General features: G+C 46.3%; 2 protein-coding genes across 2 annotated transcripts in view; both read right to left on the bottom strand.

The window, feature by feature from the left end:
- pigs (phosphatidylinositol glycan anchor biosynthesis, class S) overlaps window positions 1-1146 on the bottom strand; it is a 49496-nt gene extending 48350 nt beyond the window's left edge. Inside the window, exon 1 of the mRNA XM_072242845.1 lies at window positions 1097-1146. Coding sequence (XP_072098946.1) covers window positions 1097-1124 — 28 coding nt within the window. The 5' untranslated portion in view covers window positions 1125-1146. The remainder of the gene's footprint in view (window positions 1-1096) is intronic.
- Window positions 1147-11884: 10738 nt separating this feature from the next.
- LOC140187569 (fructose-bisphosphate aldolase C-like) overlaps window positions 11885-23387 on the bottom strand; it is a 30276-nt gene continuing 18773 nt past the window's right edge. The window contains exons 5-9 of the mRNA XM_072242986.1: window positions 19922-20082; window positions 19188-19271; window positions 16269-16443; window positions 15406-15605; window positions 11885-12653 (exon numbers count right to left, since the gene is read on the bottom strand). Coding sequence (XP_072099087.1) covers window positions 12558-12653; window positions 15406-15605; window positions 16269-16443; window positions 19188-19271; window positions 19922-20082 — 716 coding nt within the window. The 3' untranslated portion in view covers window positions 11885-12557. The remainder of the gene's footprint in view (window positions 12654-15405; window positions 15606-16268; window positions 16444-19187; window positions 19272-19921; window positions 20083-23387) is intronic.

Here is a 23387-nt window from a genome sequence, read left to right as displayed (position 1 = left end):
CCGAGGATTCCCTATTCCTGACAGCCAGGATTCCCTACCCCTGCTATCCTCAGTATCCCTGATATCTGGGATTCCCTGCCCCTACCACCCCCAGTATCCCTGATATGCGAGATTCCCTGTCCCTAACATCTTCAGTATTCCTGATATCCTGGGTTCCCTGACTCGGCCACCCTCAATATTCCTGATATGCGAGATTCCAGTGTGGACATGGTGGAGGGTTACAAATACCTGGGGATACGAATTGACAATAAACTGGACTGGTCAAAGAACACTGAGGCTGTCTACAAGAAGGGTCAGACCCGTCTCTATTTCCTGAGGAGACTGAGGTCCTTTAACATCTGTCGGATGATGCTGAGGATGTTCTACGAGTCTGTGGTGGCCAATGCCATCATGTTTGTTGTTGTGTGCTGGGGCAGCAGGCTGAGGGTAGCAGACACCAACAGAATCAACAAACTCATTCATAAGGCCAGTGATGTTGTGGGGATGGAACTGGACTCTCTGACGGTGGTGTCTGAAAAGAGGATGCTGTCCAAGTTGCATGCCATCTTGGACAATGTCTCCCATCCACTACATAATGTACTGGGTGGGCACAGGAGTACATTCAGCCAGACACTCATTCCACTGAGATGCAACACAGAGCGTCATAGGAAGTCATTCCTGCCTGTGGCCATCAAACTTTACAACTCCTCCCTTGGAGGGTCAGACACCCTGAGCCAATAGGCTGGTCCTGGACTTATTTCCTGGCATAATTTACATATTACTATTTAATTATTTATGGTTTTATATTGCTATATTTATACTCTTTTCTTGGTTGGTGCAACTGTAACGAAACCCAATTTCCCTCGGGATTAATAAAGTATGACTATGCCTATTCCCTGTCCCTAACACCATCAGTATTCCTGATATCCAGGATTCCCTGACTCGGCCACCCTCGGTAATCCTTTATTCCAGGGTTCCTTACTCCTGTCAGCCTCAGTGCCCCTGATAGGCAAGATTCCCTGTCCCAGCAACTCACTGTACCCCTGATATATCCGGGATTCGGTCCCTGCCACCGTCGCCCTTCACTTTAACACAAACACAACATTAACTCTCACACCTTCCGTCCCGGCATCGGCTGCCGCCATCTTCCTTCCGGATTGAACGGCGGTACTGACAGACGACTTGCCCAATCACTGTGCCGCTCATTTTCTCACGCTTAGCCAATCATATTACAGTTGGGGGCGGGACTAACAGCGAAGCCGCCACATCCGGGGCTCACGAATCTGTTGCTCAGCGCGTTCATCGCAATGTCACGTGCCCCAGTTTTGGCGGGGAAAGTGGCGTCGTCCTGGTGCAGAGCTGGCGGTTATCTTCCGTCCACATAGTGATGTGTTCTCCCGCATCTCCGTACGTATTGCTGTGTGGTACTGGAGTAATTCATACATTATTACTTCAGAAGCACAGGAAATTCTGCCGATGCTGGAAATCCAGAGCAACACGCACAAAATGGTGGAGGAACCCAGCAGGTCGGGCAGCAACTATGGAGGAGAGTAAAGATCGTGATGAAGGGTCTCGGCCCGAAACGTTGACTCTGTACTCCTCACCAGAGTTGCTGCCTGATCTGCTGAGTTCCTCTACCATTTGGTGTGTATTACTCTGGATTTCCAGCATTTGCAGATCTCTTGTGTCTATGTCCATCATTGATGTGCCCACACCCACAGTTCCTCCATTTCCCGAACAGCCACACTCATCTCATCTTCCCACAGCCTTAACGGTGATAGAGTTCATTTTGTTCTTACCCACCACCCATGAGTTCCTCTTGTCCTTACCACGAGCCTCTGCATCCAGCACATCATTTAATCCCCACAACTTCCGCCATCTCTAAAGGGATCTTTGATTACCCCCCCCCCACACACACACACACTTTCCCCAGGGATCACTCCCTTTCACCCATTTTTGCCTCCTTCCCTGTCCCTTTGCAAACATGGAAATCCTGCAACATCAAGTATCGTCCTTGCGGTAATGGCCACAAGTTGTAGTTCCATGTATACCCTAAATCCAAGTACTGATCTATACTCTCTAACCACACTGTACACTCAGTGGCCACTTTGTTAGGTACCTCCTGTCATACAGGGAACATCTGAGTCAGTGAGGGTGGGAACAGGAAGGGAGCAATCATTCTACTGGGACCGCTGTATTGACCAATCCACTTCACGGTTCGACATGTGTGTTCAGAGATGCTGTTCTGCACACCACTGTTGTAATGTGTGGTTATTCGAGTAACTGTCGATTTCCTGTCAGCTTGAACCAATCTGATCATCCTCCTCTGATCTCTCTCATTAACAAGGTTTTTTTGTCCATCGGACTGTCGCTCACTGATGTTATTTTTTTGTTTTTTGCATCATTCTCTGTAAACTCTATAGAGACTGTTGTGTGTTAAAATCCCAGGAGATCAACAGTTTCTGAGATACTCAAACTACCCTGTCTGGCACCAACAATGATTCCATGGTCAAAGTCACTTAGATCACATTTCTTCCTCATTCTGATGTTTGGTCTGAACAACAATCGAACCTCTTGAACATGTCTGCATGCTTTTATGCATTGAGTTGCTGCCACACGATTGTCTGATTAGATATTTACATTAACAAGCAGGTGTGCCTAATAATTAGCCACTGGATGTGTGTCAGGGAAACCATCTCCCTCTGGTGCTACTTTCAAGGAATATGGATCTGTATTCCCAGATTTCTTTATTTTGTTCACACTTCAGTGCCCTACTGTGGAGTCGGGAAGTAGACAGCGTGAATAAAATGAACCAGTGACATTAATAATTTGGATAATAATGCGGTAAACTGGGTCATTTTTGCAGATGACATCAAGATTGGGGGTGTAGTGGACAGCGAGGAAGACAATCAAAGCTGGACCACTGGAAAATGGGCTGAAAATGGCAGATGGAATTCAATGCAGACAAGTGTGAGTTGCAACACACATAAAAGTTGCTGGTGAACGCAGCAGGCCAGGCAGCATCTCTAGGAAGAGGTACAGTCAACATTTCGGGCTGAGACCCTTCGTCAGGACTAACTGAAGGAAGAGCTAGTAAGAAATTTAAAAGTGGGAGGGGGAGGGGGAGATCTGAAATGATAGGAGAAGACAGGAGGGGGAGGGATGGAGCCAAGAGCTGGACAGTTGATTGGCAAAAGACATATCAGAAGATCATGGGACAGGAGGCCTAGGGAGAAGGAAAAGTGGGGCGGGGGGAAGCCCAGAGAATGGGCAAGGGGTATAGTGAGGGTTAGGCTTGTTGCGCTTTGAGAGGATCAACCAGGGTAGTGACCTGCAGAGCATTGAGGAATGCAGTAGAACAGAGGGATTTGGGAATGATAGGCATCCGTTAGTCTCATGAGACCATGGAGTTGTGCCATGGAAGGTTTCCAGGGCGCAGGCCTGGGCAAGGTTGTATGGAAGACGGGCAGTTCCCCATGCTGCAAGTCTCCCCCCTCCACGCCACCTATGTTGTCCAAGGGAAGGGCATTAAGACCCATACAGCTTGGCACTGGTGTTGTCGCAGAGCAATGTGTGGTTAAGTGCCTTGCTCAAGGACACAACACGCTGCCTCAGCCAAGGCTCGAACTAGCAACCTTCAGATCACTAGACGAATGGCCTAACCACCTGGCCATGAGCCAACATAATTTGGGAATACAGATCCATAATTCCTGGAAAGAGGAATCTCAGGTAAACAGGATTGAAAAGAGAGCTTTCAGCACACTGGCCTTTATAGATGAAAATACTGAACGTAGGAGCCCCTTGGTTAATGGTACGGGTGCATGGCATAAAAAAAGAAGGCAGAATGAAAGGTGAAATATTTATTGGGAACCTGAGGGGAACATCTTCTTTCAGAGGATGGTGCATGTGTGGAATGAATAACTGAACGTGGTGGATGCAGGTTCAATTATTCATTTCAGAGAAGTTTGGATAAATACGTTTGTACATGAATGAGAGAAGTATGGAGGAATATGGTTTGGGTGCAGGTTGATGGGACCGGAGAAACAGACTAACAGTCTAGCAGAGACTAGATGGGCTGAATGGCCTGTTTCTGTGCTCATAGTGCTCTATGACTCCATGATAGCAAAGAATCAGGATTTATTTGTGATTCTAACCAGGCCTCTCTTGTCTCTGCCATTGGGCAGAAGATACAAAAATCTGAAAGTACTTTCCACTAGGCTCAAGGACAACCTCTTCTGTGTTGTAATAAGACTATTAATTGGTCCTCTAGTAATGATAAAATAGACCTCACAAGCTACCTTGTTATGATCTAGCACCTTATTGTCTACCTGCACTGCACTTTCCATATAACGGTAACACTTTATTCTGCATTATGTTGTTGATTTACCTTGATCTACCCCAGTGCACTTAGTAAAGATTTGATCTCTAACAGAAGGTGAAACAAGCTTTTCATTGTATCAGACATGTGACAGTAATAAACCAGTTCCAGTTCAATAGGGCATCTCGTAGCATACCAAACGGTGCTGGAAATCCAACATTAGAAGCATACAAGCAGGAAAACTTGGCTGTGTGGATTCCGAACTGGCTTGCCCATTCTGGAAGGTGATAGGTGAAGCCAGGTGAGTGGGAAAGGTCAAGCATAGGAGAGGAGAGTGAACCATAGGAGAGAGGGAAGGAGGAGGGGGCCCCGGGGGAAATAATAGGCAGGTGAGAAATAGTAAAAGGTCAGAGTGGGGAATAGAGGAAGGAAGGAAAAAAATTGTTCACGGGAAGAAATTGATATTCATACCATCAAGGTGGAGGATACCCAGATGGAATACAAGGTGTTGCTCCCCCACCCTGAGGTTAGCCTCATCTTGGCACAAGAGGACGTCATAGATTGACACGTTGGAACAGGAATGTTTGGCCACCGGGAAGTCCCGCTTGTGGCAGATGGCGCAGAGATGCTTGTATGTTTCCAGGTGGTAACAGTATTGAGGTCAACAGCTCGCTCCAGCATTCCTAGTGGCCAGTACTATTTATTATTCTTGTGTTGCAGTATGTTTATGGGATAATGGTGGGATGTTCAAGCTCATTTATTGTTACATTTTAGATCGGGTTATACAGCTGTTTGCTTGTGTGTTTGTGGGTCACCCTAACTGTAACCGGGGTGTGTAGTAATCACCTCCCCCGTCTGTATGTGACTGAGTGGGGTCTCTCCCCAGGTCATTGTTGTAATCAAAACAGCTGTTGAGTGAAGCAAGCTTTTTTCATCTGTCATCATGGACCGAATGCTCGTCACTTTGGTGTCAGGAGTGGGATCAGAAATTGACAGTGAAACTGAAGAGCTACGACGTCAGGTGGAGTGCCGTAAGACCCGGGGAGTAAGTCAAAGGACTGAGCCGCCCCAGGCCGGGCTCCTGAATACGGGACCCAGAGCAAGGACATGGGAGCCGAACATCATGCCTTCCCAGAGAACCCCTACCCTGGGGGACACGGCAGAGCACATCACCCACCTCCCTCGCATTCCGCACTGGGGAACCCAAGACACCTCAGCCACAGGAGAACGGGCAACATGACAGTCTCCACCAATGGCACTGGAGCAAGATGAAGACCAATGGGCCTCAGCAATTCACACCACAATGTCCATGCCGAAGCTCCCCAGATACAATGGTACCTGCCACCTGGAGCCTTACCTGCCGCAAGTCAAATTTGTCGCATGGCACAATGGATGGAGCCACACCTTGCCCTGGCACTGGAGCAGGATGCCCTGGGTCCTCCTCGAACTAATGCCAGCTCATCAGCATGACTATAGGGCCCTCGTAGCAGCACCGGAGCGTTTCGAGTGGAGGCCAGTGGAGGAAGCAATGAGAGAAAAACTGGACAGCAGACGGCGCCACGTGGGAGAAAGCCTGGGGTGCTCGCAGCACATCTCTGCCACTGTGCTCGGCATGGCTACCCCAGGTTCCCTCCCGCAGCCCAGGAAGGCTTTGTAAAGGTGCTGATGCCAGAGTGCCTTCGACAGCGTGTTCATCTGACGTCACCATCATCACTGGCCAAGACGCTGGCTAGGCTGAGAGGACAAAAGCAATTTTAGCCCCCCAAGGTGTTCCAGTGCTGCCCCAGATGCTGCGAGCCCGGGCTTGTGTCACTGAGGCAGAGGAGGAAACTGATGAGGAGGAGCCTGTGAGACAATTCCAACCAGTGCCACGCCAGTCCTGTCGTGTGCCACGGAGTGATCTCTGCTACTGGTATGGCGAGGCAGGCCATGTGGCCCAGGACTGCCCCATACCAGTGCCACACCACAGCCCAGTGAAGCCATTGGGAAATGGTAAGTGGGCAGCACTGCCCAAGACCTCCACCAGACCTCTGCAGGTGGGCCGTTTAGGTTAAGAGCAAGACTTATACGTGGTCTGTGAGGTGGTGGGCATCAGATGCCGTTGGTTGGTAGACACGGGTCAACCATCACCATCTTCCATCCAGGTGTCCTCCCCAATATGGACCAGCCATCCCCGCCTGTGTGGACAATGGTGGAAGTCCAGCTGGCTATGGTCACCAGTGACCATGCAGCGACGCGGGAGAAGAGGAGGCTGTGCATTGCCGTGGGGTAAAATACAGTGGAGCACGAGCTGTGGCTCGCCAACATCTGGGAGTTGGCCTGGACCAGCTGACCCACTAGGAGGACCCATGTGGATGTGCTGGAGGCAGCACTCTACCTTGGCATTGAAGCTGTGGCTCTCTGGCAGGCCAGCTCTAGAGGTGAGCCCAGTGGGCACAGCCACGACCACCACCGGACTCAGGCCCACCACAGCACTCCATCAACGGCCCAACGCAGTGGAACCAGGGTCAAATGGTGGCGCTTCAGAAAGTAGCTGGCAGCAAGACAGACCTCCCCACCGTTAACCAGCAGCTGGGCAGCAAGCAGGTGAGCAATCCCATGCTGGCCCGGGATAGGGGATGACTGAGCGTGAGATAGTGGCCGGATGGGCAGAGGTCTCTGCCCTGGATCCAGAGACCAAAGCCCTATACTCTCAGTGGGACACGCTGGAGGTGCGCAAAGGTTTGCTGTTCCGGCAGTGACAGTTTTCCAATGACAACGAACATCTCCTGCAGCTGGTGAGGTAAGCCATTTCAGAGTCGCAAAGACGTTGGGCAAGCTACATGAACATTTGGGGGGTAGGTGCTACAGATGCTGGGTACAGGCAGCATGTGTATCTGTTTCTGCGTTGCACATCCCAGGAGGGACAACCCCCAAGTTTGGAAGCTGCTGGGAGAGGTGTTCTTCCTCATCTCGATAATGGTATTCTGGGGTGGTTGCTGAGCGGTGGAAAGCTGTCATGCTGCACTGCGACCATCTGGCACCGTATCGGCCCTCGGCCTCCACTGACCAGCAAGGCTGAAGGAAGGAAGTGACACTCCTTCCATCGGGTGGGGCGGGTTATAGACGCTGCCTAGTGCCTCAGACGGCAGCATCAACCGCCACCGGGACGCCCGGATCTTGTTGTGGACTCTGGAGTTGCTGGGGACAGCTGACCCCTCAGAAGGGGGCAGTGTAGTGGTCCATGGGCAGGGCATTGTCAACAGCCTGCTCCAGCATTCCTAGCGCCCATTGCTATTTATTGTTCTTCGTTAAAATGCGTTTGTGGGATTATGGTGGGATTTTCAAGTTCGTTTATTATTACATTTTAGCTTGGGTTATACAGTTATTTGACAGTTTGTGTGTTGTGGGTCACTTTGACTGTTACAGTGGTGTGTAATAATCACCTCCCTCCCGTCTGTATGTGACTGAGTGGGTTCTCTCCCCAGGTCATAGCACCTGGTCTGCTTTTGTGCTTGTCGCAATCAAAATGGCTGTTGAGTTAAATGAGCTTTTCTCATTTGTCATCATGGACCGAATGCTCATCACAATGTATATGTGCAGTCATTCAGTGTGTCCCTTACTGGTTACAGTTCTTTGTATTATTCCGGAAACTTCTCTGGTATCCCATTATTTGAACAGGGGCTATGTGATCGGTTAACTCTTATCTACAAATTTGAATGGAATGTCTCTTACCTATGGAGTAGAAGTCCAGAGCATGTAGGCTCACCCCTTTAGTCTTTCCCATTCTTACTTTCTGTTCTTAGACTCTCTGCTATCCCTGTTTCCAATTCTCTTTGTTTTACTTCTGCTTAATAAAAGGATCATGAAGCAACAAGTTTTGTGTCTCTTTCTTGACTTCTGAAAAATCCTTGGATCAAAAAATAATAGAATCCAACACCTCCCACATAACCCTCAATTTTTCTTTTCATCCATGGACCTACAGAAGGATATCAGGTCAGATAGAAACATAGCAGGTCAGGTAGAAGCATAATGGGTCACGTAGACGCATAATGGGTCAGGTAGAAGCGTAATGGGTCAGGTAGAAACATGATGGGTCAGGTAGAAACATAATAGGTCAGGTAGAAGCGTAATGGGTCAGGTAGAAACATGATGAGTCAGGTAGAAACATAATGGGTCAGGTAGAAGCGTAATGGGTCAGGTAGAAACATAATGGGTCAGGTAGAAGCGTAATGGGTCAGGTAGAAACATAATGGGTCAGGTAGAAGCATAGCCGGTCAGGTGGAAGCATAGCAGGTCAGATAAAATCTGAAGGAAGAGAAATGATTGATGTTTTCGGTCCAGGGCCCTTTGGGAAGAATATCAAAGAGGACACAACAGTGGCAAAGAGGTACTGGATGTAGATACAGTGCAGAACGGGCCCTTCTCGCCGAACAAGCCATCCATTTAACCCCAGCCCTGCACTGTTTTGTGATTAGGCTAACGACTCTGACTGGTGAAAAAAAACTGTTACAGGAACTGCAGTGAATAATCCTCCTATATCTGTGTGCAATGGTATGGAAGACAGAGATAGAGGAGATTCTGGTTTGGGAGGGAAGATTTCCTTTTGCACATAGGGGTAATACACAAGGTTTGAGAAAGAATCTTGACGATCTTCCACCTGAATTACAAGTTTAAACATATTTAAATGTGTTTAAATATTCACCACAGTAGGGTAGCAGTTAGTGAGACGCGATTATAGTTTGGGGCATCAGAGTTTAGAGTTCTGAATCAGAATCAGGTTTATTATCACCGGCATGTGATGTGAAATTTGTTTCAGCATCCTCTGTGTGCAAGTTTGTACATTCCTTCCTTGTACGTGGGTTAGTACTAGTAAAGGCATCCGTTAGTCTTGCGAGACCATGGATCTGCACCTGGAAAGTCTTCACTCTCCAGGGCACAGGCCCGGGCAAGGTTGTATGGAAGACCAGCAGTTGCCTATGCTGCAAGTCTCCCCTCTCCACAACACCGATGCTGTCCAAGGGAAGGGCATTAGGACCCATACGCTTGGCACCAGTGTCGCCGCAGAGCAATGTGTGCCTTGCTCAAAGACACAACACGCTGCCTCAGCTGGAGCTTGAACTCACGACCTTCAGATTGCTAGTCAAACGCCTTAACCACTTGGCCACGTGCCTGGGTTAGTACTAGTTAGTCAGTTAATAGGTCATTGTAAATTGTCCTAGCAAGAAAGAGGAATGGATCGTGTTTGGGAAGAAAGAGCTGTTTTTATTTTATTTTTTATTTTGTGAAACAGAGCGAAGTAGGCCCTTCGAGCTATGCTGTACTGGCAAACCCACAACCCCGATTAACCCTAACCTAATTGACAATCACCCATTAACCTACCCGGTACGCCTTTGGACAGTGGGAGGAAACCAGGGCACCCGTAGAAATACCCACGCATTCCACAGGGACGACATACAAAGTGTAGGGAACCTTGGTTTTCTAGTGATATTGAGGTCCTGGTTAAGGAGAGTAAAAAAGGAGGCACATAGCAGATATACACAGGTAGGGACATATGAGGTGCTTATGGAGTATAAGAAATACCAGAGAACACTTGAGAAAGAAATCAGGAAGGCTAAAAGAAGGCATGTGGTTGCCCTCATAGACAAAGTGAAGGAGAATCCCAAGGGATTCTACAGATATGTTAAGATCAAAAGGATTGCAAGGGACAAAGTTAGTTCTCTGGAAAACCAGAATGGTAATCCATGTGTGGAGTCAAAACAGATGGGAGAGATTTTAAATGCACTTTTTTCCATCTGTATTTACTCAGGAGGCAGACCCAGACCCAGAAGTGAGGGAAATTGGTATCAACTTCATGGATCCCATACAGGTTACAGAGGAGGAATTGCTTGCTACCCGGAGGCAAATCAGGATGGATAGATCTACAGAGCCTGACAAGGTGTTCCCTTGGACTCTATGGAAGGCAAGTGCAGAAATCGCCAGGACTGTTGCAGAGATATTTAAATCATCCTTAGCAACAGGAGAAGTACCAGAAGATTGGAGGATAGCCGATGTTATTCCACTGTTTAAAAAAGGCTCTAAACAGAAAATGGGAAATTATAAGCTGGTGAGTCTGACACCAGTTGTGGGAAAGTTATTGGAAGGTATTCTAAGGGACTGGATATATAAACATTTGGATAGACATGGATTGATTAAGGATTGTCAGCATGGCCTTGTGTGGTAACTCATGTCTAACCAATCTTACTGAGTTTTTCGTGCAAGTTACCAGGAAAGTGGATGAAGATAAGACAGTGGAAGTCGTCTACATAGACTTTAGCATTTGACAAGGTCCCGCATGGGAGGCTGGTGAAGAAGATTCAATCACTCAGCATTCAGGATGAGGTAGTAAATTGGCTTAGACGTTAGCTTTGTGACAGAAGCCAGGGAGTGGTAGTAGAGGGTTGCCTCCTTGACTGGAGGCTGTGACTGGTGGTGTGCCGCAGGAAACAGTTCTGGGTCCATTGTTGTTTGTCATCTATGCCAGTGATCTGGATGATAACATGGTTAACTGGATTGGCAAATTTGCAGATGACACCAAAATTAGGGGTGAACAGTGAGGAAGCTATCATGGCTTGCAGTGGGATATTCATCAGCTGGAAAAATGGGCTGAAAAATGGCAGATGGAGTTTAATACAGAGAAGTGTGAGGTTTTGTTCTTCAGCTGGACCAACCAGATAGATCTTACACAGTGAACCGTAGGGCACTGAAGAGTGTGGTAGAACAAAGAATCTGGGAATTCAGGTCCATAATTCATTGAAAGTGGTAGATATAGTTGTAAAGGAAGTGTTTGGCACATTGGCCATCGTAAATCAATGTATTGAATACAGGAGATGGGATGTTATGTTGAAGTTGTATAAGACGTTAGTGAGACCTAATTTAGAGTATTGTTTATAGTTTTGGCCACATATCAAATCTCCTAACCTAACCTATTCAACCTTACAGTCCTAACCTATTCAATCTTACCTACAGGAAAGATGTAAACAAGATTGAATGAGTACAGAGAAAATTTACAAGGATGTTGCCAGAACTGGAGGGCTTGAGTTAGAAGGAAAGATTGAATAGGTTAGGACTGTAAGGTTGAATGGGTTAGGTTAAGAGATTTGATAGAGGTATATGAGGGGTATAGATAGGGTAAATGCAAGCAGGCATGGGATAAGCGTGAAAGGGGAACATGAAGGGAAACATCTTCATTCAGAGGGTCGTGAGAATGTGAAACGAGCTGCCAACACAAGTGCTGCACGTGAGCTTGGGTTCAACTTTTAAGAGAAATTTGGACAAGTACATGGATAGTAGAGTATGGGGGGCTATGGTCCCAGTGCAGGTCGATGGGAGTAGGCAGCTTAAATGGTTTCAGCATGGAATAGATGGGCCAAAGGGCCTGTTTTGTTGCAGTACTTCTCTATGACTCCTTACAGAATTGAACTGCATACTCCAGAACTTCCTGACCTGTAGGTGTCACACTAACCACTACTCCAATGTTCTTCAGAGAGAGGTTTTGAGAAAGGAGCCTTGAGATTTGCTACGTGAATTACGAGCTTAAACATAATTAAATTGAGTAACAGAGAATGATACGAGTGTTTCTTCCCCGTTTATTGCAACTACTAGATGTAAAGTCAGTACAGTTATATATAACAAAATACTTTCTAACACAATACTCAGTGCTCCCACATAATCACATCTACAGTTGTGTGTTTTCATCACACACAATAAATAGACAAACAGTGCATCTTCTGGGAGAAACACCGTCTGCTTAACGGTGTATGGATTAGTAATAAATAGTGTTAAATTTCCAAGTGTATAGCCACCTCTGGGATTTCACTGACACGCTACGGTAACAACTTCACGTTATGACACAGCAAACCGCATTGAATATCTGATCTAAAGGAGGTTGTTGTTTATCACAAGCCTGGGTGATTAAAAGGCAAGGCAGCTAACATTATAACACGGTTTAGACCTTTCAGAGAAGCAAGAACACTCTGCATTATATGAGAGGTTAGAATATCCAATGAGGAGCTGTTCATTTCTATTGAAAGGTCACAACAGAGGGTGAAACAAAATGAACGGGCGGTTATTGGAGATGGAGGGACAGTGAGTAGTCTTGCTCATTCTCTTAAACTTGGGTCACATCTATGCAGATTAACAATGCAGGCAGGCAGTGTGATCACGGTGTACGAGGCAGCAGAGGGTCAGCTGATTAGGAAAAGCCTATTGTAGAATTAGTTTTTCATTGATTTTATTCCCTTCAGTAAGCATGATTTTCGATGTAGAGAGATTGGCTGGCTGCGCCTTCACCTTCACTGCTTGCTTCATACTGTCCAAGGGCGGCCAAACTGTTAACCTGCAAAGTAACGACGAAGGTGATTGAAGCAGGAAGTCTAAGTATACATTGTTTAGAAATTATCTAAGCATACATTGTTTAGAAGTGAGTCAGAACGATGCAGCCATTAAGCCCTGAAGAGTACCAGACTGCTGCCATCATAATGGGGTGTCTAAAATACTACTGTACCCCCAGCCACTAAAATAGACCCCACACCCCTCACTCCCTGAGGCTTGTTGATTCTCATAGGGCCCTGTTACAGCAGCATCTCATAGTTCAGATTCGTATTTATTTTCCACATGTACAGTACATTGAAACATTCAGTGAAACGTGTCACCTACATCAACGACCAACACAACCTCTGCATGTCACACCATACACGTGTACCAATGTAGCATACCCACAGTGCTTGGCAGAACAAAACAACAGTAGCAAATCAAGCCTCCCCCACCCACCCACATACACGGACAGTCTTCCAACTCCAGGATGGGCCTCTGGACCTCCAGTCTCCAGGGTTCAGGCTTCAGATCTTCAGTATTGACTCCCGGACTAGCCCAAGATAGAAACCAGAACCCCAAGCTCAAATTCCAGGAGCACCGACTGGCTAGCCCTCACGCCTCCTTGCTCAAATAGACGCCGGCTTGCTGGACTTCAAGTGCAAAGCAGAGGCCTGAACTGCAAATGTCCTCATCACCCATCCACAACGTGAAGCAGAGACCTGAGCTCTAACACCCCCATATCCCTGTCCCTAAACCCACCTGTAACTCCCCACATCCCTGTCCCTAAACCCCAAATTTACCTCTAACTCCCCACATCCCTGTCCCTAAACCCACCTCTAATTTCCCATATCCCTGAACCCTAAATTTACCTCTAACTCCCCACATCCCTGTCCCTAAACCCTAATCTGACCTCTAACTCCCCACATCCCTGTCCCTAAACCCACCTCTAACTCCCCATATCCCTGTCCCTAAACCCTAATCTAACCTCTAACTCCCCACGTTCCTGTCCCTAAACCCACCTAAATCCCCACATCCCTGTCCCTAAACCCACCTCTAACTCCCCACATCCCTGTCCCTAAAGTAAGATGCTGGAAGGTGATAGGTGGAAGAGGTAAATGGTTGAAGAAGAAGGAATTTGATAGGAGAGGACAGTGGACCATGGATGAAAGGGAAGGAGGAAGACAAATTACTGAATGTTAGAAATAACATGTACTGCCAGCAGTGGTAGTGGAAGCTGATACAATAGAGTCTTTTAAGAGCCTCTTAAATAGGTACATGGAGCTTAGAAAAAGAGAGGGCTATATGGTAGGGTAATTCTAGGCAGTTTATGGAGTAGGTTACATGGACGGCACAGCATTGTGGGCCGAAGGGCCTGTAATGTGTTGTAGATTTCTTTGTTCTATTTTCTAATAACAATATTCATGCCATCAGATTGGAGGCAACCAGACAGAATATGAGGCAATGCTCCTCCAACCTGAGAGTGGCCTCATCATGGCATTTTGCTGTGTGAAGATCACAGTGCAAGTTCAGCTTTCTGTTCTTGCAGATCCGAGTGCCAGTAAGCTAAATAGTTCTTCATAGAGTCAGTAAAGTATCAAACTGAAGCAGATTGGATTGCAAGTCCATGTCCATGGTGGTGCTCAGGGTGGATAGTGATCAAGGGCGGAGTCCCTATCTCACCCACCCATAAAATCTGTGTTCCACCAACATACTACATGTGACACCAAAACTGGGGGCACAGTGGACAGTGAGGAAGACCATCAAAGCTTGCAGCTTCGTTGGACCAGCTGGGAAAATGGGTTGAAAAATGGCAGCTGGAATTTAATGCAGGTAAGTGTGAGATGTACACTCTGAGAGGCCAGACCAGAGTAGGACTTATATAATGAACGGTAGGACACTGAGGAATGTGCAAGGGATCTGAGAATATCGATCCATAACTCCTTGAAAGTGGCACCACAGGTAGACAGGGTCATAAAGAGAGATTTTGGAACATTGGTATTTATAATTCAGAGAATTGAGTACAGGAAATGGATGTTGTTATGTTAATTTGGAGTATTGTGTACAGTTTTGGTCACCTGTCTATAGGAAAAGTATCAATTAGATTGAAAGAGTACAGAGAAAATTTACGAGAATGTTGCTGCAACTTGAGGACCTGAATTACAGGGAAAAGCTGAATAGGTTAGGTCCTTATTTCCTGGCGTATAGGAGAATGAGGGGAGATTTGAAAGAGGTGTATCAAATTATGAGGTGTACAAATAGGGTAAATGCAAGCAGTTTTTCCCCCATTGAGGTTGGGCAAGACTAGAACTAGAGGTCATGGGTGAAAGGTGAAATATTTAAGGGGAACCTGAGTGTAGAACGAGCTGCCAGCAGGAGTGGTGAATACATATTTGATTGCAACACTTAAGAGAATTTGGCTTTCCAAAGTGAATCACTTCATACTTTTTTGGACTGAACTCTTTCTGCCACTTGTCCAACCCAGCTCTGCATCCTATCAATGTCCTGCTGAACTCTCAACTACTTTCTATGCTATCCACAACAATTTAAGAAAAGTTTGGATAGGTACATGGACGGGAGGGATATGGAGGGCTATGTCTGGGTGCAGCTCGATAGGACTAGGCCAGATAACAATTTTGCATAGGTTATATGGGCCAAAGGGCCTGTTTCTAAGCTGTATAACTGTGTTTTGTTTGGCACAGACCATAGGTTCCCAGTATGATCCCTGGTCCACGGCCGCAGTGCATAGGTAGAAATCATTCTCCGAAAACACTGACCTCAGCTCGCTTCATGAACTCATTCTGTGCTGCCTGCATATTCTCCTTCTCTCCACGCCAAGTGTTCAGTGCTGAGGCCTGCAAAGCTCGGCCATATGAGAAGGTCAGAGCCCATGGTTTCGGCAGTGGGCATTTATTGATCGCGTTGAGATTGATGGTCGCCTCCTCCTCACTCTGGCCTCCAGATAGGAATGTGATTCCTGGGAGAAAACAGACAATGCGAGTGTGTAGAATGAGGTGTGACCTGCACTTCCACCCTCCTCTTATTAGCCTCATCATGGTAACTCCTGCCAAGTGATATGGTACACGGAAAGAAATAGGAAAAAAAGAATGTTTTCTGATCAATTTGCTCTGTGAAGATGTAGGACTCTTGGGCTGTGGTATTACCATAGCTCTTGGGCACAGTGAGATCTACAAAGACTATTTTCCAAGCTTCTTGGATAATTGCTAAACAGTGGAGTATAATTTTATACACCAAGTCCACTCATAACATCATAAACAATCTGCACCCACTTAAGACTTTAAAGAGATGAATTTTATTTGTCAAACGCACATCGAAGCATACAATGAAAAGTGTTGCCTGCATCAAATCAAATCAGTGGGGATGTAGGGGGGTAGCCCACAAGTGTCACCATGCTTCTGCTAGCAACATAGCATGGCCACAACTTACTAACCCTAACCTGTATGTGTTTGGAATGTGGGAGGAAACCCGCCCAGTCACGAGAAAACTCCTTACAGACAGTGGCAAGAACCAAACCCAAGTCCGCAATTTCTGGTACATTAGCCGCTATGCTTCCATGCTGATATTAGTTAGCTCAGTGGCAAATGCCTGTCATACTCCAGGTGACTGGGGGTCCACGTACCTGGAACGGCAGGTGGAACAGTGCGTCTCAGTGCAGTAACCGTGGCGGTGGCAATCTCCTCAGGGCTGTACTTGGTAGGGCACGAATGTCCAGGAGTTACCATGTTGGGTTTCAGCAAAGTACCTTCCAGGTAAATATGATGGTCACTCAGTGCTTTGTAGACAGCACCCAACACCTAAAACGCAAAGGCCACACTTTGTATTTGAATTACAGCTCAGCTCACAGGAAGATTCCCTTCTCACTATTTAAAGATTCAAAGTACATTGATTATCAAAGTACGTATACAGAATACAACTCTGAGACTTGTCCTCCCACAGGCAGCCACGAAACAATGAGACACCATGGAACCCGTTCAAAGCAAACATCAAACACCCAATGCATGAAAAAGAACCAAGTGTGCCAATGACAAAGAGCGAGCGAACAGCACATAGAATATCAAACACCAGAGCAGGACTCCAGTCATATTCGGTTTAACGCCTCATTGCTAGCCCGTTGCAGTCCGTAGAGCCATTTTCACTAAAGCGCCACCGTCTGCATTGAAGAGGGACAAAGCCAGAATAAGAAGGTATGGGGAGGGAAAGGACATGTTGGAAGGCGATGAGTGAAGCCAGGTGGTTTGGGGATGGGGGATGAAGTAAGAAACTGGGAGGTGATAGATGGGAATGGTACGGGGCTGAAGAAGAAATCTGATGGGACAGGAGAGTTATCATGGGAAAAGGGAAGGAGGGGGTGATAGGCAGGTGAGGATAAGAGGAGGAATTGAAGAAGAGAGAAGGGGAGGGAGGAGTTACCGGATGTTAGAGAAATTGATATTCATGCCTTCAGTTTGGAGGCTACCCAGGTGGAATATGAGGTGGTGTTCCTCCAGCCTCAGGGTGGCCTCGTTGTAGCAGTAGAGGAGGCCATGAACCCATGTGATGGAATGGGAATGGGGATTAGAATTAAAACGGCTGACCACTGGGAAATCTTGTTTTTGGCAGATGGAGCAAAGGTGCACAATAAACCTTCGAAGTATGTTATACGGAGTTGTACCATCCTTTTGTAGGCATGTCCAGCAAATGGGTTACAGCAGACTGATGTCAACAAATCTGTTATTAGATTCACTCACTGACTACTTTTGTTTCCTGTAACACCCTGCTTTCATCAGTTTCTACCTCTTATCCCAGTTTGCATCACAGTCTGGTGCGGAGGGGCCCCTGCACATGATCAGAAAGAACTGCAGAAAGTTGTAAACTCAGCCAGCTCCATCATAGGTACCAGTCTCCCCAACATTCAGGACATCTTCAAAAGGCGATGCCTCAAAAAGATGGCGTCTACTATGAAGGGCCCCCATCACCCAGGACATGCCTCTTCTCATTTCAGCAAGGCATTTGATAAGGTACCCCATGCAAGGCTATTGAGAAAGTAAGGAGGCATGGAATCCAAGGGGACATTGCTTTGTGAATCCAGAACTGGCTTGCCCACAGAAGGCAAAGAGCAGTTGTAAACGGGTCATATTCTGCATGGAGGTTGGTGACCAGTGGTGTGCCTCAGGGATCTGTTCTGGGACCCCTACTCTTTGTGATTTTTATAAATTACCTGGAGGGATAGGTTAGTAAATTTGCTGATGATACAAAGGTTGGGGGTGTTGTGGATGGTGTGGAGGGCTGTCAGAAGTTACAGTGAGACATTGATAGGATGCAAAACTGGGCTGAGAAGTGGCAGATGGAGTTCAACCTAGATAATTGTGAGGTGGTTCATTTTGGTAGCATCTTTGCGCAGGTTGACTCTGTGGTTAAGAAGGCATACGGTGTATTGGCCTTCATCAATTGTGGGATTGAGTTTAAGAGCCGAGAGGTAATGTTACATCTATATAGGACCCTGGTCAGACCCCACTTGGGGTACTGTGCTTAATTCTGGTCACCTCACTACAGGAAGGATGTGGAAGCCATAGAAAGTGTGCAGAGGAGATTTACAAGGATGTTGCCTGGATTGGGGAGCATGTCTTATGAAAGCAGGTTGAGTGAACTCGGCCTTTTCTCCTTGGAGTGACGGAGGATGAGAGGTGACCTGATAGAGGTGTATAAGATGATGAGAGGCGTTGATCATGTGGACAGTCAGAGGCTTTTTCCCAGGGCTAAAATGGCTAACACAAGAGGGCACAGTTTTAAGGTGCTTGGAAGTAGGTACAGAGGAAATGTCGGATAAGTTTTTTTTTTTAAAAATGCAGAGAGTGGTGAGTGCATGGAATGGCTGCCAGTGATGGTGGCGGAGGCGGATACGATAGGGTCTTTTAAGAGGGTCCTGGATAGGTACATGGAGCTCAGAAAAATAGAGGGCTATGAGTAACCCTAGGTAATTTCTCAGGTAAGGACATGTTCGGCACAGCTTTGTGGGCCAAAGGGCCTGTATTGTCCTGTAGGTTTTCTGTGTTTCTATCTTTCATTACGGAGGAGGTATAGGAGTCTGAAGAGACACGGCGATTCAGAAACAGATTCTTCCGCTATATATCTACATATTTGTGTGTGTGTGTGTGTGTGTGTGTGTGTGTGTGTGTGTGTGTGTGTGTGTGTGTGTGTGTGTGTGTGTGTGTGTGTGTGTATGTATATATATACACACACACAATGTATTCTGGTTAATTGGGTCATTGGTTAAATGGGGCAGCCACTTATTTGGGACAACTGTTAATGAAAATGAATCAAGAAAATGGCCCAAATTCCTTTTGTTTATTTGGGACGCAATGCTGCTTAATTGGGACAGGAGAATGTTGCTGACATGTTCTGAAATAGCATCAGCTATGTGGCCGTTAAACACTACACTGTGCTTAGAGCGAATGGTATTTAAATAGCGTTAGTTGTGTGCTCGTGTTATGAGTCCATTTGGGCAGATTCCAAAAGCAGTGACACTGTTCTGATCAGTGCTGCGTGTACACAAACCCACCTTCTCTGTGACATACTGACATCGTTTCAGGTCGTGATCACCGTCAGGCAAGATCTCCGGCTCCACAATAGGAACGATTCCATTCTGGAACACACAATGGACAGAGGTAAGGGGATTCTGGAAATTACCATTCAGGATCTGTTTTTGGTTTGAGCTTTCCCTGTCATTCTTTACCTATCTGCAGCTCAATGGGACATCACTAAACTGAACTGGTTTTGACAGCTAACTTTTCATTAGAGCACTGAGCCACATCAGAAATCCAGGACAATGTGACCAACTCTAACCACCAATAGTTCCCACCCCCCCCCCCCTTTCACACACACACCCCATGTCCTAATCCAGTTATCTAAGGAAGGATGTGCTAGCATTGGAGAGGATCCAGAGGAGGTTCACAAGAATGATCCTGGGATTGAAAGGGTTAACTCTCAGGATCTGGGCCTGTACAGGAGTTTAGAAGAGGGGGATCTCATCGAAACTTGTTGAATATTGAAAGGCCTAGATAGCGTGGTTATGGAGAGGGTGTTTCCAATATTGGGGGAATGTACACTGCCCTTCACTGAGGGTGACCACCCATAGGGAATCTACACTGTCCATCACTGGGGGAGGAATGTGTGTGTGGTGTGGGTGGTGGGGGGGGGGGGGAAGGAAGAAAGAGTGATTAGAAGACATAGTGATGGGAACTCCAGCCTCAATAGCACTCAGGAGAAAGCATCATTGAAATGTTTCCATGTTACCTGCTGGCAGATGCTGGCGTAGCGGGCCAAGACGTTTGCGTTCTCCATGATGGCGAGGGCAGATGGGGTTGTTGCACTGATTTTCAGTACACAGCGCCACTTTGCAAAGTCTGCACCGTCCTTCTTGTACTGAGCACAACGCTCCGCTAATCCATCCAAACCTTCAAGATGCAAAGACACCAGTGTGTCAGACTCAAAACGCTTCTCCCCAAAAACAAAAATATAAATGCAAATCTTCCATCGCTAACAAATAATTGTTTTCATTTTGTAATGCAAGACATGATAGGTCAAACTAAAAATTAGTTTTGGCTGAAAGCAATTTGGATGACTATGTTTAAACAGTGACTATTACCATTTGCTCACAGTTCAATTCGTTCAGTGGGAAGGTCCATATTCAGTAATTCCGAAGCAATTAACAATAAATCATGCAATGGGAATTTGCCAAAATACACACTAGCCACGTTGGCTGAGTTTCATCTTCATCACTACACTGGTAACACTCCCCAACTCTTCCTGCTCTGCACTGATGACTGCATTGGCACTGCCTCATGCCCCAGTGCTGAGCTCAATTTCATCAACTTTGCCTCCAGATTCCACCCTGCCCTTAAATTCATTTGGTGTATTTCTTTTTTTAAACATCTCTTCATTGCTTTTACAGAATGAAAAGAAAACACATTAGATCATCCATAGGTTTGAAAGTACAAAGTTAAAGAAAAAATAAAATACATAAGAAATCAAAAGAAAACACACACAAAAAAAGGAAACACCTCGCCATTGAAAAAAGCAGTCAATTCAGTTCATTACTTTCATCATCCTGAATATTGTTCTCCAGAAACTTGTAGAAAATGTCCCAAATTTCCTGAAATTTGCCAAGTTTGTTTTTTGTGATGTAGCTTATCTTTCCTGGAGCAAGATAAGAAGTCATTCCTTTCAGCCTTTGTGAGAGGCCACTGGTTGCTGGTTTCTTCCATGAATAGGCTATGCAGCGTTTGGCTTCCAAAAAACAAATCTTAAGCAGAGACCTTACATTTTTGGAGGTACAAAGTCCTTTGGATAAATATTCAGAATACGTAATTTAGGATCAAGGGGCATGTTTTATCCAATAATCTGACTAATCAAATCCAGCACCTTCTTCCAGAAGCAGATTATCTGGGGGCACTCCCACATACAATGGAACAGAGACCCCTTTTGATGATTACATTTAATGCGTGTCTGGAGTGTTGGGGTTAAAGTGATGCAACCTGACTGCAGTAATGTACTGTCTGGTTATCCACTTGTAGTAATTTAGAATGAGTGTTCACTGATTGGGTTTGAACTAAGGAATAAGCTTCTGACCACTCTTCTTCTGACAGATTCTCATGCAAATCAGTTCTCCATGCTTGTAGTATGTTGTTTGATGACTCTTTGCATTTACTTGCAAACAAATTGTATAATACAGACACATGTCCCCTAGCTTCAGATAGTTTCAGAGTGATGTCTTCTAGGGCAGATAAAGGAGAGAGCTTCAAACTGTAACCTTGCCTGGACATAATAAAACTTTGCAACTGAAGGTACTTAAAAAAGTGTTTTGTTGGAATTCCATATGTGGCCTTGAGTTCTTCAGGTGACATAAATGTATTGCCATTATAAAGATCAGACACCTTAGCTATGCCTTGGGTCGACCAAGTTTCAAAACCAGGGTCTGCTCTGCCGGGCCAGAAGCTATCATTACCAAAGATAGGAGTAAACTGGGATAACTGTGATGTCTCTCCCAAATACGCAAGAGCATCATGCCTAACCATTATTGTATTTTTTAAGGAAGGGTTTTTAGTTTGCTTGACCAGTTTTTTTTCTTATCTGCTGAATACATATATATTTCTAGAGGGATATTGATCCACTGGGATTCGGTGCATTTCTGTTACCTCCCTCCCCTTTCTCGATCTCTGTCTCCATCTATGGAGAAAAACTGTCTACTGATATCCTTTATAAGCCTTTTGACTCTCACAGCTATCTTCACTATACCTTTTCCCACCATCACTTGAAAACTGCTATTCCCTTCTCTCAGTTCCTCCATTTCCACCACATCTATTCTCAGGATTAGGCTTTCCATTCTCGAACATCTGAGATATCCTTCTTTTTCAAAGAATGGGGTTTCTCTTCCTTCACCATTGATGCTACCCTCATCTGCATTGACTTTTTCCCCACACATCATAACAGGGATGGAGTTCCCCTTGTCCTTACCTATCACCCCAAGACCCTCTACATCATTCTCCCCAACCTCTGCCATCTCCAACAGGATCATACTACCAAGTACATCTTTCCTCCCCTCCTCCACTCTCCACAGGGATTGCTCCCTCCGTGACCTCGTTGTCCACTCTTCCCTTCCCACTGATCTCTCTCCTGGCACTTATCCCTGCAAGCAGAGGAAGTGCAACATCTGCCCATTCACCACCTTCCTCACCTCCATTCAAAGCCCAAACAGTACCACCAGGTGAGGCAACACTTCACCTGTGAGAGTCTGCTGGCGTCAGCTACTGTACCCAGTGCTCACATTGGTGAGACCCGATGTAGATTGGGGGACAGCATTGTCAAGCAATTTTGCTTCATCTACCATGGAAAGCAGGATTTCCTGATGGCCACTTCAATTTGATTCCCCATTCGCATTCCGACATGTCGGTCCATGGCCTCCTGTACTGCAACATGACGAGGCCAAACTCAGGTTGGAGGAACAACACCTCATATTCAGTCTGGGTAGTCTCCAACCTGATGGCATGAACTTTGATTTCTCAAACTTGCAGTAACTTTCCCCCCACCTCCCCATTCTATCTTTTTTCCATTCCTCATTCTGGTCCTACAACCCCTTCTCTTCTCCTCGCCTGCCCACCACCTCCCTCTGGTGCCCCTGCTCCTTCCCTTTCTCCCACTGTCCACTCTCCTCTCCTATCAGATTCCTTCTTCAGCCTTTACATCTTCCACTTATCACCTCCCAGCTTCTCACTCCACGCCCTACCCCACTCACCCATCTTCCCCCTCCCCTGGTCTCACCTCTCGCTGTGACACAGAGACACCTCTTTTTCCCTTATGAGGGAGAGAGAGAGAGAGCCTGTGGTATGTCGAATTACCGGGTGAACGAGTAGTCTTTGGGGTACTGCAAGTCTGTGTCTTTACTGATGCTTTGCTGCAAGAGTGAGTGCTCGGTGGGGGGTGCCGATGCTTTTTTCTGGAGGGGGAGGGGTTCGTTGCTTTGCTGCTGCTTATGCATGGGAGGGGGAGCTGGGGGGGCTTTGGGGTTCTAACATTTAACTGTCATTCATCTGTGGAGCACTCCTCTATTTTCGTGGATGGTTGTGAAGAAAAAGCATTTCAGGATGTATATTGTATACATTTCTCTGACATTAAATTGTACCTTGAAACCTATCAGCTGCCAGCTTGCACCCCTTCCCCTCCACTCCCACCCCCACCTTCTTATTCCTGCTTCTTCTTTGCT

The sequence above is a fragment of the Mobula birostris genome, chromosome 25 (assembly GCF_030028105.1).
Source record: "Mobula birostris isolate sMobBir1 chromosome 25, sMobBir1.hap1, whole genome shotgun sequence".
NCBI classification, from domain to species: Eukaryota; Metazoa; Chordata; class Chondrichthyes; order Myliobatiformes; family Myliobatidae; genus Mobula; species Mobula birostris.
Note: the sequence above shows the minus strand (reverse complement) of the source record. Positions and strands in the feature narration are given on the sequence as shown.